The sequence below is a fragment of the Arachis hypogaea genome, chromosome 19, assembly GCF_003086295.3.
Source record: "Arachis hypogaea cultivar Tifrunner chromosome 19, arahy.Tifrunner.gnm2.J5K5, whole genome shotgun sequence".
Lineage (NCBI taxonomy): Eukaryota > Viridiplantae > Streptophyta > Magnoliopsida > Fabales > Fabaceae > Arachis > Arachis hypogaea.
The window spans coordinates 159,142,030-159,157,839 of NC_092054.1; the positions used below are offsets into that span (position 1 = coordinate 159,142,030).

Below are 15,810 nucleotides of genomic sequence, written 5' to 3' on the forward strand. Positions count from 1 at the left end.
ACTACAAGGGTCCCTCTCTCCTGTCATCTGATCAAAATCTCCTTTTTTTTTTCTTTTTTAATTCAGTTTCCTTCTATGGATTGAAAAGAGATTTTGAATTGAAGCAACAAGCAGACGATGAGGCAGAACACCTTTGCAGCCTCTCAGTTTCAGCAGCATATTCCTAAAGAGGCAGAGATTATGTTAGCTGAAATCTAGTCTTTCCCATTTCAAAGCAATGATAAAGGGTACAAATATTGGGTGTAATCGGAGTCTGTATGGAAGAACCACGTAAAATACCAATTATTTTTATTCATAACAACGTAAGAACCCAAAATACAGGTTTCCCAGAAACAAGTGCCAGCAAAAGAAGAAAGAAAAAAGAAAATATACAAAAAAAGAGTTTGCTCATTATTGCACATGTGATGATACAATAAATCTTTGAATCCATAATACGAATACCTGTACCTTGCTATTTCTGTATACTTGCAAAGAAAGTAAAAGGTCTATCCAAATTTAGAATCCATTCTACTGGTCCCCCTACCAACTATTCATTCTCCCCTAGTATTCTACTTTTGGTTCTAACTCCGTAGAGAAATATAATAACCATTCATTTAGCACTATTTCCTCAAATGCACGAGAACTGCTTCCAAAACAGCTTCTTCAGTTGTTTTCTGGCTGCAGCATTGGAAAGAAAGCCCAACTGTTGCTTGATCTACCTTCCTTTCCAGCAACCTTCTTGTTAGTCCACCAATCAGAGCCACTGGCAACAACATCAGTAACCCCTTTTCTGCTGTCAAAATTGAACTCTTTGGAAGAATTAGAGGAGTTATGCTTTTCACAGCGACGCTCCTCTCCTTCTCCCGGAGCATTGACTGTCTGATCATCTGAAGGTTTCCCTGAACATAAAGCACAAGTATTGGAGTCTATTTGCATCCTTTCTTTGTCAACAGGGTGCTCACCCACTATACCTTGCGAAGACTGTGATGTGTTTCGCAGCAATGATCCTGCTTTATTTGCAAGACAACGTGCAACATCTTCCCCAGTAAATTCAAATGAAACTCTATGATCAACAATTGCTGGATTAGTTTGGCACCCATTCCCTGAGTTAGCAAGGGATGATGCCTCAGAAATCTGCTGTGAAGCTAGCTGAACAGGTGTCAGAGAGCCAGAACTCAACCTTGAATTTGAACCCGTCCCATCAGGTGTCAAACACCCAGAGCCAAGCTGTGAATCTAGTCTTGAACCATGTCCTGTAACATTTGGTGTCAAAGATCCCGAACCTAGTCTTGAACCATGCCCTGCAACATCTGGTGTCGCGGATCCTGAACCTAGTCTTGAACTCTGCCCGGCACCATCTGGTGTCAAGGATCCAGATCCAAGTCTCGAACTCCATTTACGACCTGTGAAGTGTTCAGAACTCAAGAACTTTGATGATTCCTCTTTATGGAACTCGAGAATTGGGTGTCTATCAGGGAAAGGGGTAGAGCTGCCAGAAGTTGAAATCACTGATCCAGGTGAGATGAGTTGGCCACCTGGGCTTCCAGGATATTGCTGATAAGAATGATAATCATAGTTGAACAATGCAAACTTGTGATTTCTACCACTGTTTTTATGAGCCAGGTCTAGAGAAGATGCCACCAATTGAGCAAATGGAACCTCAGGGGATGATGGTGTTGTCTGATGCACAGATTCAGGAGGCGGAGTAAAAGAAGCAGTAGATGGTTCAGTTGTGAAGTTAGAAAACACAGGTGGTGAGACTAACTGGGTCTCATAGGCATAAGGACCAATGGTAAAGATAGATGCAGGTCCACCAGAAGAAAATGCATTTGCAGATAGAGAGGAGAGTGAGAGCGGCCCAGCTGGTGACTGAATAGCAGATGAAGGATTGGATTGGAAAACAGATGCAGGAGAAGAGGGAGGCACAGCAAATGGCATTACTACGGCAGTTGAAGAATTTGGTGCAGTAGGAGCAGCTTGTCCTGATGGTGCAACAGGTTCAGGAACATTGACAGCATGGCCAATTCTCTTGCTGGTTTTATGAGATCCAAAACACCAATATGAGCTCCAACAGCTTCCCCAGTGTTTTTTCTGCAGTCAATAAAGAAACAGACCTAAGTAGGAAGTTGGAATCATAACATCATCTGTACACACTACTTATAATCTGCTATTTTTAAACAATGCAAATTTTACTGCTTTAGTCTCTGTTGATTTTTGTCCCCAAATTTTAGTTTTTTTTTTTTTCTAATTTATTTTCATTCCATGTTAAATGATCCAGACAATAAATACCTTTTATTTAATAGATAGTCTTAAGCAAAATTCTTCCAATCAATTGAAAGCATGAAGCTGAGATTGAAGAAAATGGATACTTCCAACACAATTAAAACTAGTGAAAATTTTGGACAAGAGTATTTCAGCAGAAATGAAGAGACATTGCTTAAGATAAGCAACATAAATAGGAACACTAAACAGAGAAGAACCACTGTCGACAGGGATTCAGCTTTCAGGGGGGGAGAAGTTTTGGAGCTAGGACACAGAGAAGGAAAGTAGTCACCACAGATAAGAGGCCAGGTTATTCAAATTTGGTAAAGCATCCCATAAAACTAAAGTCTTTATTTTGTAAAAGGGGATCAGATTACTTTGTTTCATAATTCATGAAATTGGTTTGGATTGATCAGATTGGCACCTCTTAGAACTGTTATTATGCTTATGCCTAATTAACAGAGTTATGAGCATCAAGTACGTACACTTCAGGAATCTATAACTTGTTGCCTTCAACAATTTACTACTGTAACTACATGGTGCCTCTTGTTCAGGCTTATGTTATCACCATACCCGTTGTAGGGGAAGCAGCAGAATGATTCCCATTTACAACATCAAAGGTACTGAATAGTATATTGTAGCACTTTGAATCAGTAACCAAGGATCAATAAGCATCCCAAACAGCCAAACCCACATCTGTATACTGACTTTTTGACAGCATATGGGAGGAACAAACGTCAGCAATCATCAGTAAAAGGTAATGATTGACGCCTTCAATACAAAGTGCATCCGCTGTATCAGACAATTACATTAATTACAAAATCTAAATTAAAATCCATCCTGATCTGCAACGCTGAACATTGCAAACTAAATTTTAAACCCAGTATGATCAGCACTAGGATGTCCTTGGCTCCAAATTGCAAACATTAAACCAAATCAGCTATCTACCCCTACAACTACAACGTGGTATGCTTTTCTAAGCTAAGAGTCAGCGACCTACCAAGAAAGTGTAGCCATAAGCTTAACTACATTTACTCGATGTGTATAAAAAGGTCTTAAGCATGGATTAAAAACATGCAGTGTGTTTGATCGGAAGCAGAGAACACTGAGTGAGTCAGATCCAGGGACCACACTACACCGTGGTATTCAAATCTGCCTAAGAACTATAGACACAGAACCCTGAATCAAATTCAAAAATATTACGGGAGGCAAGGGCAAGAGAGTTTGCAGAAGCACCGAAACAAGTTGCAATGTCAAGTTTTGTTCTCCGCGGATATATATACATTTATCCTTCCCTTAATATATCTACTACTCAAAGAAAAGCATGGCTTGAATAACAGCAGTTCAGCAAACCCAGTAGGCTAACACAGAATATCAAGCAGGCTTACAAGTATGCAATATTCATCAATGGAATCGAATCTCCAATACAGAGGTAAATCAATCACAATGCACAGGGGTTAGGGGAAAAACTGTTCACGAAAATTAAGCTCGTATGGTCAATCTAAGAACATGATCATTCCATCACTTGCAAATTAGGAAAACCAGAATTCAATTGAAAAAAAAAAAAAAAGATCTGCTTTCAAAACCAGCAAGATCCAAACACCAAGTCCCTGACTTTTCCAACTTTTTAAGATATACATGACAAGGAACAGTGTGAAATGGAATTAACTAAAGAGAGAAAATAGAAAAAGTGAGCTAGAAAAAAGTGATTAAAAAGATTTCAGCGGCGTAAGACCATAAGGTCAATAAAGAGTAGAGCTCCTAAAAAGAAAGAAAAAGCATGCATGTATACAGATTACAGAGAGTGAGAAATGGACCGGAAGAGAGGGAGGTTGTGGTCTGGATTCGGCGGAGAAGATGACGGAAGCGGCGGCAATGACGGTGTCCCGGGTGGTATTGGTGACGTCAGCCATGAGGATTACGCGATGAGCGGATGGATGCAGAATTTCCGGCGTGATGGCATCGAATTGAATTGAATGCTTCGTGTGTTGTGTTTGGGGCTTATTTACTTATTGCATCACTATTCACTTTCACCAACACCATTCATGGTAAAATTTTGAGTGCCACTCTTCTTTACTTATAATTATTGTATTTTCCCATTTTGGTACATTAATATTCAATGAGTAACTACTAACTAGTAGTAAAGTAAAGTGGTTATTATTACTTATATTAGAATTAGAATGAGATTCTCGTGAAGTGGGTGCACGTGTGGTGCGGAGATCCAATTGGAATGGGGTATCGTGCTTAACTAACCCTCGTGTGCCTGTGACCTGTGAGATTGTGACACACACACCTCAACGCAACTCTATCTTATTTTAAACTTGCACGGGTGCCACACTCTCACTTTTTACTCATTCATTCTCCGTCTCTTTAATTCATACCTTTTTCCCCTCACTCATAATATTCATCTTTTCCTTTTCCCTTCACATTTACCAACACAAACTTTCACTAACATTAACCTAAAGTTCATTGGATTGTTAGATTTTGCAATATAATACTCTAGTAGCCAAACTAACACCGAACAAAGGTATCAACTATATATTGAAGATTTTATTCACTAAAATATTCATGTAATTATATATCACAATTCACAAGAAAAGAGGCATTCACACACTTGAAATCAAAAATTGAGACCCCTCATAATTCATAATATATAGAGTGTGCTCTAATAAGTACTTAATGGGATTTTTTCACTTTATAGTAGCTAGTTAAAGGAAGTAACACCCTAATAAAAAATAATTGACTTTGACGGACTGAAAAAAAATCATTATTGATTGGCGGGTCCATTACCATTAGGTGGAGGAAAACTAAATCAAACAATTGACAAGATGGCGTGATAGCCCTCAGCATATGGTCCTACAAGTCAAAAGCCAAGGAAGCAAAGCACATGCCCCAATTTAACAAGTAGGTGGTGTGGTTCATTTACACAATTTTAAATAGTACCAAATAAAATCGTTTGTTTTTAGGATCAAGATTCTTCTTTATCTTCCCTCTCTTCCATGTCCTCTAGAGGTAAACAAAATGTACTACTCATACTTGTTTAGTTGTTTATATCTATAATTATTGTCCCTATCGATAAACAAAATTAATTTACAGTGAAAATTATTTCTCCTAGATACTTTTCTATATTGATGTATCTTTTTCCTATTACCTATATCTTTTTTCGCATGTCTCTTTATTAACAACATTATCTAGGACCTTTATTGAATTCGAGCACTCTGGCCCATGGCCCTAATTAAAATATCTTTAAATAAATCTATATGAATATGAAGAAGTCGTAGTCCTACAAAAAGAAAAATAAACTATATGAAGATGTTCTCGTTGTCTATTTTTTAAGATCATGTGGTGCCATTAGATCTATGATGGTTGAATTCACACAAAACGCGTACACACTCATAAAATATATACATTTAATAAAATGACAGTAACACTTAACATATATTATTAAATCATATAGTTAATACTATTGAATAACTGTTACCAGTTCATTATTTATGTCTATTCAAAATAAGTTCAATCCACCTAAGTGGCAGCATTCATGATCTTAGGCACGATAATGAATTAATGATACACGTTAATTAGAAGCGAAACCTGAACAAAGACCTGACCAGGATCCATCGAAAATGCAATAGAAGACGTTTCTAAATAAAGGCATTATCATCACCATACTTCATTTCTTTATCAAACATAAACCGTTTGTATTTTGCATAAGAAACTCTCCAATTTTCCCCCACGTATAGAGTAATATCTAAATTCGTCTATAAAAAATTATTTAGTTGAATAATACTTTAATATTTAATAAATTTTAATTACTCTATTAACAAATCACATCTCACATCATATTTTGATTATTTTCCACCAATAAAAATTTCCTACAGAAAGCGGTAGTTTTTTTTTTTTGGATTTGTTCTGAGCCTTTTTTGTTGGGAGGCTTTTCCCTTTGCCAACAAAAAAAAAAGAATTCCCAACAAAAAAAAAGAAAATAAATGAAAGGTAAAGCCCATAGCTTTACAAAGTAGTGCTTCGTGATGGGCTTTTTTAAGTGTAACATGTTGGGGGCTGAAGGATACTGTAGAGTGTAGACAAAAAAGAAAGAAAGTAAAGTAATATTTATGATAAGCACCTGGCAATTAAGAAGGCTAATTGGGTAATAAGAACATAGGGAAGACAGTTAATTTGAGTTTGAGCAGTGGATTGGAGATAGGATTGTGGTAAAGAAAGACATCGTTGGTTGTTGGGGCAGATGGCAATGGCTTCTCCACTTTCCACTTCAAGCGTGTTGTGCTGGAAATTGAAGGGCACAGGTAGTGGCGCAGTCGCAGTGTGTGCGAAGTCGAATTTGGTGGATTTGTCACGATGGTGTGGTTTGAAGCATGTGGGCATGTCAGCTACGGCGAAGCCCCTTGTTATGAGAGGTGAATAGAAGAATAGAATAGGGTCCTTCCTTTGCTTTTGAGAGAGAGCGTGATGTTGGTTGATTTGATTTTCAGGTAAAAAAGGCAAGGTGGTGTACGCGTCTCTGTTTGGAGTTGGAGCTCCTGAAGCGCTGGTTATTGGGGTGGTTGCTCTATTGGTTTTCGGTCCAAAAGGTCTTGCGGAGGTTGCTCGAAATCTGGGCAAAACGCTTCGTGCATTCCAACCCACAATTAGAGAACTTCAGGATGTTTCCAGGGAGTTTAAGACCACACTGGAACGGGAGATCGGTCTTGACGACATTTCAACTCCACCAAAACAGACCACCTACAATTCTACTCTTGACCCTAGTTAGTCTTTCTTTTCTTTTCTTTTCTTTTTCATTCTATTCAATTCACTTGCAAATGATGCGATTCTGATAATGCAGATGGCACAAGAGATCCAAGCAAAGCCTACAGCTCTGAGGAGTCTAAAGAAGCCATCCTGCCTCCTCCTGGTTAGTCCTTTTTGCTCACTTTTTCATCCTTTATAATCGCCAGCTGCCTCCTTTACCATCATTCTTTATCAAACAGCAACTGCTACGGAGCCACAGTCTCAGAAGCCAGAAACTGACAACTCGCCTCTCGATTCTTCAAGTCAATAGTCATGGGAACAAATGTCAAGGTCGAGCAATTTTGTTACCTCGTTAGAATTGTGTAAAACCATGTTCTCTTGTTTTATCGGAATCTGTTCTAGTTAATGACTTTACTTGCCAATGTATTCTTACGCCATACAAGCAAAACACAACGCTGGTGTTTAAAATGAATTTAAATTATAAATCCTTTGGGGTTTGAACTGAGAAGTTCATCGGTCATGCTGTTGATCTACCTTTGCTATAGGAGGCACATGAATTCAAATTACAATTCTCTTAAATGATACAAAAAATGTTACTACTTCTACAGTAATCCAACTTGACTTTTCCTTTTTAACATCGCAATAGAAAAAAGCTAACCAAAAGAATTAAACGACAATAAATGCGAAAAATTTTCCCATTAAATTGGCGGGGACAAAAAAATTTGCAGGAGACATCAACATGCAACTTATGGTATGCTACAACATATTCATTTGTCTGTATGGTTCAAAATCTAGATAGCCTGCTGTTGCTGGTGCGTGAAACCCATACATGATATCACATGCTTTATCATCTGGAGGCATTACAGAGCCTTCGCGCCCCTTAAAGCCCTCCAGAGGTGAACCCCAAGGGGCTGGAGTAGAAGGGTTGGAGCTGGACGCATCTTGGCTTGTGCCCAGCACGGTCGGATTCTGCGGGGAATTGCCAGCAGCCCTTCTGTTTGACACACTTGGGGTCGTCAATGAAATTGGTCCAGATTGCTGCTGCATTTGTTGCTGATTCTTCATTGGTGACTTGGGCCTAAGAGCCTCTATATCAGGAGTAGTCACCACCAAATGAGGTGCCTCCGGAGGTGGATTTCTTCCTCCACCCCCCAGCCAAACTTTTCCATCTTTGTCGGCAAAGTTCTTGACATATGCCTGAATAATCCGAATTCAATTAGTGGGGTTTAACCAGTCAACCAGAAAATCAGCATCAAATAATGAAGACAATGAACATAATTAGAGTGCGTACCAAAAAAAAAACGGAGACACAGGAGAAAATTAAGAAAATAAGTCCTATTGTGATTTGAACAAAAGAATAAGGTCAACGGGCTTCAGAAACTCCTCACTGAAAGAAACTCGAGTTTCTTTCATTGGAAAAGCGGCAAGAATGATGTCAAACATAAAACCAAACCTATAAATTAGCATCTAATAAACAATTAACTCAGTCGGATGGCAGCCAAACTCTGGTTAATTTAATTTAAGATACCCTTGCTTGTATGTCATAATTGCGGAGCTCTACTTATGCTAGTGAAATAATGAGGAAATGAAAGAAAATTTTCCAGCTTATTGATTTAACTAGAAATCTCAGGTCCCTAAAAGCCAGTATCTCACATCAAATTCCCTCAGCCTCTCTTCACTTGGTGCACCAACAAACTTATTCCCATAAATTCTATACAACTTTCAAGTATCATATAGAAAATACGGCTGCTATAGGGATGAGCTATTTGATATTAGCCTCTTGTAACAGGACTATTACACATATATTGATCCACCCACTGAACAACAATTCATGTGGTTTAGAGCCTCAACCCAAAATAACTCGAATATAAATAGAGGATTAATGGCAAACATTTATTTCCAGAATTCAGCCTATAACAATTAAAGAGATGGCTCTTATCAGAAGAAAAAGTCAATATTCTCCAACAACAAATTGATGGTACAAAATTGTCTAAACCTCTACACAAAGGAATAATGCAATACTCTGAAAAGGGAGATAGGAAGAATCAACTTAAATGTCATGAAAGTAAAGTAGCTTCTTATATTACCTCTTTATTGAAATTTGAAGAAGAAAGTTCTTTACCAACAGTCAGCCAACCAGATCGGATATTATGGTCTTCACCAAATAGTTCTAGCCTCCTCCTTCCAAGGGCAAAGTGTTCAATAATCCTATACATATCTTCAGGCTTTTGTGTAGATCCTACAAATATATCAGCAAGTATTTAAAGAGAATACCATCTTAATAAACCACACAAAAACACAAGAACAATTAAGGCAGATATAAGGAATCATGGATGTCATGGTGAAACTGTTTTCATACTTCAGTTTTCCAGATAAAGTATGCAATTTTTTAGTTGAAGAGCTACATTTCAAAGTACAGGCAAGTTGCTTGACTCCATATCAAGACAACATGGATCCACCAGTCTGTTTGAAGCATCAAGCAATTAAAAAAAAAAGAGTGGGGGGAAGGGGGCGAAACAAACAACCTAAAGATCTCGTCCACTTAATATAACCTCACATCCTATGAGTATAATACAGGGCTACAATTCTCATAAGACAGGTTTTCTCAGCGTAATAGACTGCAAACTGAAGAAATAATTCATTAAATAAAGGCAGTAGGATCAAAATATCCTCATTTGAATTCCCACGCTCATATATTAGGGATCCTATTCGATATGTGAAATGGTAAGTCAGTTACATCTTGTTTCAATTCTTGCTGTTATTGCAGCTTATGCCTATTTCATCTTTGGATCAAATGTTTACTAAAACAAAGTGAGATAAAGATAACATGGTAAAGTATATTCAAGGATAAGACAACTAAGAATTTTATTAGTGCAACTGAAAATACCAACCATAGGGAGGTTCTTCAGCAATAATTACATCCGTGTCAATGTTAGCATGAATTATATGCCCATCCGTACTTCGGCGAACAGTTCCTTTTATGCCCATCAAGCAATGTTCCTTCACCATAACAAAGTAATAAAGGTTTAAGAAATACCATTGTATTTACTTAGTATTAGTACTAATGTAGCTCAGAAGTGAAGCTAATGAGACAAATTTCAATTGACCTTTGAATGCTGAAATAAAGTATGTGAATCATGTCGCAGTCCTGGGGTTGCATTGTTTTTATTTGTCTTTACCCAACATATATCTTCACACCTACGAAATCCCCACTGTTGAAACCCAGCCCAAACCCCATAAAGAAACAGTTAAAGAGAAATACTAGTCATAAATAGGACATGATAAGAAAACAAAATCTTGTAGGCCATTCCAACTTCCAGATTCTTTACCTTCTTGAGACATTGACGGCCTTGTTCAAGGCCTACACCGTCGCCCACCCAAAGGAAGATGAAAGAAGGTGTATCTGCTATGGCCTTAAGAAAGGAGAAAACAAATGAGATGTCAAATTCAAAAGATAACAGCACTATGCATTTATAAAATGATAGTAGCATTATATACTAATAACAACATAATTATTTTCTTTTCTGAAAAAAAGGGTAAAAAGTTCATGAAAAAAACTAACTTCTAAAGCAACTTTGATAAATCACAAGTATGATCAAAACCACTTTTTTTTTAATTATTTTTTTAAACAAATAAAAAAAAAGAAGAAAAAAATAGTAGTAAAGGTTAACAAAATCTTCTCCACATGCACTCTTATCCTTCAGTTGCAGTAAAGGGTACAAAAATGATTATGTGAACCAGGTCATTCACCAAGTTATCAGCACAGAAATCCAAGCAGAATGAAAATGCTTTGAAATATTCATAAAAAAGAATATGAAGTGCAAACAGATCTTAGTTTACCTCAATCTTGAGATTCATTATTTCTTCAAATGTCCAGTATTCAGTATGGTCAGCAACACCAGGGGCACGGTGCACATACTCCTCCCATGGGGGATCTACAAGGATGACGTCGAACTTTGTTCCAAAGAAATCTGGAGACAGTTCAAAGTCCTTCAGGTCACACTTGTAATACATTGGAGCAGAGGCAGATTTTTCCACAATCTCATCCTTTTTCTGTATAAGCTCCCTAAGTTTTGGGTAGTCCTCAACGACATTTGTGAGCTCAAGCTCCCTAATAAAATTCTGTGGGCGCTTACCAGTATCAACAAAGTTTTGAGAATAGTCATTCTGCTCACCTCTGGAAGGAGCTTTACCAAGAGGCCCACTGCCTTTAGAAGGAACCCATCCCCCTGGAGTTTTATCAGGTGGTGTTCCTCTACCCATTGGTCCTGTAGGATTAAAACCAGGACTAGCAATGTTCGGTGGCATTCCCCTTCCAGTGCCCGATTGATTATAAAACATTGCAGGATTTGGTGGATTCCCCATGTTAGCAGCAGGAAATCTTGGGGCCGATGGTCCTGGGGGAACAGGAGACACTGAAGGTGGAACACCCATTATATTCATATCAACACCTCGAGCTCCAGGCCAAACAGCTGGATTAAATGGTGACATGAACGGTGAAATTGGAGGACCGGGAGCAGGTGATATACCATGGGGAAGAGGCTGCATTGGCCCAGGTGGAGGCAAGCCAAGAGGTCCATAGGGTGATCCCATCATTGGCAATGGCATTCCGACCTGCTGGTTGTCTCTCCCAGTAGGCCTAATCCTTCCTCCTCTGCCACCCCTGTTCCCTTTCATTCCTTGCGGAACAGCTCTGTTGAAGGACCCAGACTCTATGCTTCCATATGGAAGCTGAGAACCACCACTACTAGAACTTGGTCCACCACTACTGCGACCAGATACACTGCCTTTCTGACCTCTTCCTCTTCCCCCATGAGAATCATAGTCATCATCAGCATACCTCTCTTTTGGATCTTCACCAGGTAAATCACTCTTTCTACCTCTTTCTTCCTGTTGATATGCCCAGTCTTCATCATTAGCACCTGATTTGGAATTGTATGGTGGATTAGCTTCAGCTCTCCCTTTCACATGGTCAAAGGACTTGGTTTGGATCTCTATCACATCATAATTGTCATTCGAGATTCCATACTTCGATGATGTTTTGACAGCTTCCCCCCTGTTTATATCCTTTCTACCACCAGATCTGCCATGAGGCCTTTCACTGTCATGCCTGTCATAACCATGTCTAGGCAAATCCCATTCTCTGTTCTGATCGATACCACTATCATCATTTGGAGGCCTCCTCTTCCAACTTTCTTTAGAACTTTCCCTATCCTTCTTCCTATCACCCCACGAATCATCTTTTCCTTTGGATCTGTCATCCTTATAGCCATCACTTTCAAGTTCCTTTCTTTTAAAGCTACCACTTCTTTCGCAATCCATCTCTGAGTTCTCCAAATCTTGATGGCGTTTACCGCTCCTCTCAGGTGTCTTCAATCTGTTCGAGCTCCCTGTTTCTCTACTACTTTTATCCCTATCCCTAACCCTCACATTTCCATCCTCATCTGCATTTGAAGGCCTATCCCAGCTTTCCGCTGCATCATAACCAGTGGGCGATCTCTGGCGCCTAGGCTTCTCAATTCTATCCTTGTCCTCATGACAAACATCTACAGAACCCGACCTCCCTTTACTCTTACCTCTTTCAGAAGCAGCTCTTCTATCCTCTTTGCTATTAGATTTCACAACTTTCTCGCCACCAGAATCCGCTCCCCTACCTTTACTCTCTCCATGCTCATTCCTACCAGATCCACTCCTCTCCCTAGAACTCTCGCGCTTACTCTCAGAACCCTTACCACTTCTGGAATCAACTTTTTCAGAATAGCCATCCTCTGCTCTCCGACCAGGATCCACTTCATCCCATTTTCTCCTAGAACTCTTCGCCTGCTCCGAAGACCCTTGCCCCTTCTCCCTGCCACCATCACCCTTCTCTGAATACCTGTAATCCTTATCAACCTTATCATTCTCCTCGCCACCACGAGACCTATCCTCTCTACCCCTACTACTCCTGCTCAAAGAACCATCATGCTCTGAATGCTTGGAGGAAGAACCCTTCCTTCCAGCCTTACCATCCCCTCCTCCGCCGCCACCATCCAATTCTCCATCCTCATACCAGCTGCTGAGCTTCTCCAAAGTGCTCTCCTCCTGCCTCTTCTTTAACTGCTTCGAAGACCGTGCCTCCTTCCGCGTCGCCGAATCATAATCGTGATTCTCATCACTATCGGCCCTGCTGGAGCCACTGGACCTCTTCCTCGTCTCCACCCTGTCGCTGTAACTACTCCTCCTCCTGCCACTTCCGTCGGAAGCTGCCGCAGCCTCTTCAACATCGTCACCATTACCGTTTCCGTACCTCCTAGACCTACTGGACCTATGCTTTTTCCTATCGCTAATTTCCCAGTCGTCTTCTTCTCCTACCACTCTCTCGCTCTTCGCCTCGGGTGAATCCATTTACGCCCCCAAAAAACGGGGAAAGCGAAAAACTAAACCTAATCAAAACTGAAATTTTGCTCTGAAACAATTCAGATGTGAAAACCTAGCTCGCGGTGATTGCGCATCCAGAAATCAAAAAGAGAGAAACCAAGCTCGTGGTTGATTCGCCCCAAATTACTAGCCCGGTGGGTTTTGGATGTTTATGATTTTTCGGTGGAGAAGAAAAAAAAGATTTTTTTTTCCCTTTCGTTTGTGGTGGAAGGGGGGTTGGCTGAAAATTGGCGAGGGAAAAAAGAGAAAAACAAAAAAAAAGGGTTACCGTTACCGGCGAAGGGTGAAGGAAGGAAAATAGAATCAGCGAGAGTGGCACCGACTCACCGGCGCTTGTGGCAGAAAGAATAAGAGAAAGGAAGAGAGGGATTGAGGGGGGAGCTTCTCACTTCTCAGCGACGAAACGGTGTCGTCGTCGTATGGTCCCAAGTTGGCGCACCCAGCTGTGTGAAAGTGGTAAAACGCGACGAAGGTTTTGGGCTCGGGTCGGTTCGGGTTATGGAGTTATGCATGAATAAACTTGAGTTGTTTGCACCACAAGGCTTGGTTGAGTGGCAATTATGTTTGCCTTGTTAGGAGGTGCATCGGGTTCAAATTCCAGCTGAGGTTAGTTGTTGTTTAAAAACTATAGTACTCATGGTAGTGTGTGTGAGTATGTTGTGTAGGTGTGTGAAACATGAGTGTAATGCTCAGTATTAAAGCTGTCCAATCCGCTTGATAAAAAAAAAAAAAAACTTGAGTTGTTTATGTTACTGTTACCAAAATATTATCAGTAAAAGCTTCGCCAGCAACATCAATTGCTGCCGCCAGAGTATCGGACTACACCATTCTACGTCCCGCCAACCTCGACCCCAATGACCATTTGTTAGACTTTCAGGATTTCATGAAGCTTATGACCATCAACAACGATGATGATCTTTGAGATGTTCGTGTGGGAGAAGGAGAACACGAAGGCTTTATCGTCATCGTCAAGTATCACTCCAAAGGATTTGTAACGAATGCTGCAGCAGCTTGATCTTGAAAGTTCATATGATGATTGCATCACCATGATTGCTGCCTTCGAATCTTAATTAATTATTTTTTCGTCTTACATTATTATTGAATATTCAATTCACTAGATATGTAGATAGTTATTTTAATTCTTAATTGGATGGTTATTTTGTTCGATTCAATTTAAGTATATACAATTAACAAATGCTAGATAGTCATTTCACTAAGTAGTCGGATAATTATATTAATAACTACGTAGATGGTTATTCGATTACCAGTGAAGGAACTTCTAATGCCAGAGAGGTAGAATGATTGATAAGAATGGAGTAACAGTTGGGAGAGAAGAGGATATTTGAATAAATTCTATTAGTAAATTAGGGTTGGGATGATTAATTTTTTGAAATAATTACGTAATTTTTTTCATGCAATAAGTCAAATTTAAAACTCATTATATTTCTCATTGTCTCTCTAATGGAGTCCACTAACTAAACACAAGTGCCTACTAATTTTTAATGTTGTCCATAATACGGGTTGCCTCAGTTTATCTATATTCGGGATTCATGTTTTTTTTTTTTCGTAACTAAACATAACACAAAGAAAAAGGACCTAAGAGAAAGAGTATTACTCCTCTCTAATAATAATGTCTAAATTATTTGGGGGCAGCAACCACTCTAGATACACCTGCTTGTTTAAAGCAGCAGTCTTAGCCATTAAATCAGCCGCTCTGTTTGTTGTGCGCTGGATGAACACTAAAGTAGCTGTCCAATTAAGTTGGAGCATCTCTTTGATTTTGTCAAGCAGATCAGAGTCATTCCTAATCATGCTAGTTGTGTCTCGCAAAACAAGAAGAAACGCATCAAGATTATCAGTTTCACATATGACCTCTTTGCACTTGCAATCCCAATCCATAACAAGCCCTCTCCAAATAGCATGAAACTCACAACAGAGAACACTAGAAAGATGTATACTAGCAGAACAACCTTTTATCCAAATTCTCATGCTGTCTTTAATAATACACCCAAAGCCAGCTAATTGCTCATTTTCGAAAACGCTTACATCGCAGTTCACTTTACAGACATGCATTAGAGGTGGTTCCCAGTTATATTGCAAAGAGGAAGGAATAATATGTTTTTGGGTGGTAACGACATTGGAGAAATCTCGAGCAGCATGTTTAACCAAGTGAACAATTTTCTACTTATTTCATGGATCATCTTGATGGAAGATGTCATTGTTCCTATCCCTCCAAATCCACCAAAAGGCCGTTGCAAAGAGGAACTCATTTTTGTTGAGGTTAGAACGAATTCAAGATACAAAATCCAAACTAGAGTCCATAGCGGTCATTCCCAAGTTTAAGCTAATCCAAATCTGACGAGCTTTTTGGCAAGTCCTAAAGTAATGGTTAATATCCTATAGAGC

General features: G+C 39.4%; 3 protein-coding genes across 4 annotated transcripts; 1 reads left to right on the plus strand and 2 right to left on the minus strand.

Annotated features, from left to right (window-relative positions):
- Nucleotides 1-258: 258 nt before the first annotated feature.
- Nucleotides 259-4,377, minus strand: LOC112777760 (uncharacterized). Of its 2 annotated transcripts, XM_072228761.1 has the most exons (3): nt 4,059-4,291; nt 2,727-3,033; nt 259-2,070 (listed from the first exon to the last, which is right to left on the minus strand). In XM_072228761.1, exon 3 carries the CDS (start codon nt 1,915-1,917, stop codon nt 643-645), a length of 1,275 nt encoding a protein of 424 aa, XP_072084862.1. In that variant the 5' UTR covers nt 1,918-2,070; nt 2,727-3,033; nt 4,059-4,291; the 3' UTR covers nt 259-642. The 2 variants fall into 2 exon arrangements, with proteins under 2 accessions (XP_072084862.1, XP_025677935.1); XM_025822150.3 differs by lacking the exon at nt 2,727-3,033 and having other exon boundaries at nt 4,059-4,377.
- Nucleotides 4,378-6,314: 1,937 nt separating this feature from the next.
- LOC112777763 (sec-independent protein translocase protein TATB, chloroplastic) lies at nt 6,315-7,495 on the plus strand. The gene is made up of 4 exons (XM_025822153.2): nt 6,315-6,656; nt 6,732-7,004; nt 7,082-7,150; nt 7,227-7,495. Exons 1-4 carry the CDS (start codon nt 6,485-6,487, stop codon nt 7,295-7,297), a joined length of 585 nt encoding a protein of 194 aa, XP_025677938.1. The 5' UTR covers nt 6,315-6,484; the 3' UTR covers nt 7,298-7,495.
- On the minus strand, nt 7,447-13,997 carry LOC112777762 (N6-adenosine-methyltransferase non-catalytic subunit MTB). Its single transcript, XM_025822152.3, has 6 exons — nt 10,828-13,997; nt 10,317-10,400; nt 10,095-10,199; nt 9,879-9,987; nt 9,075-9,226; nt 7,447-8,184 (listed from the first exon to the last, which is right to left on the minus strand). The coding sequence occupies exons 1-6, from the start codon at nt 13,369-13,371 to the stop codon at nt 7,744-7,746; spliced, it is 3,435 nt and encodes a 1,144-aa protein (XP_025677937.1). The 5' UTR covers nt 13,372-13,997; the 3' UTR covers nt 7,447-7,743.
- Nucleotides 13,998-15,810: the final 1,813 nt, after the last annotated feature.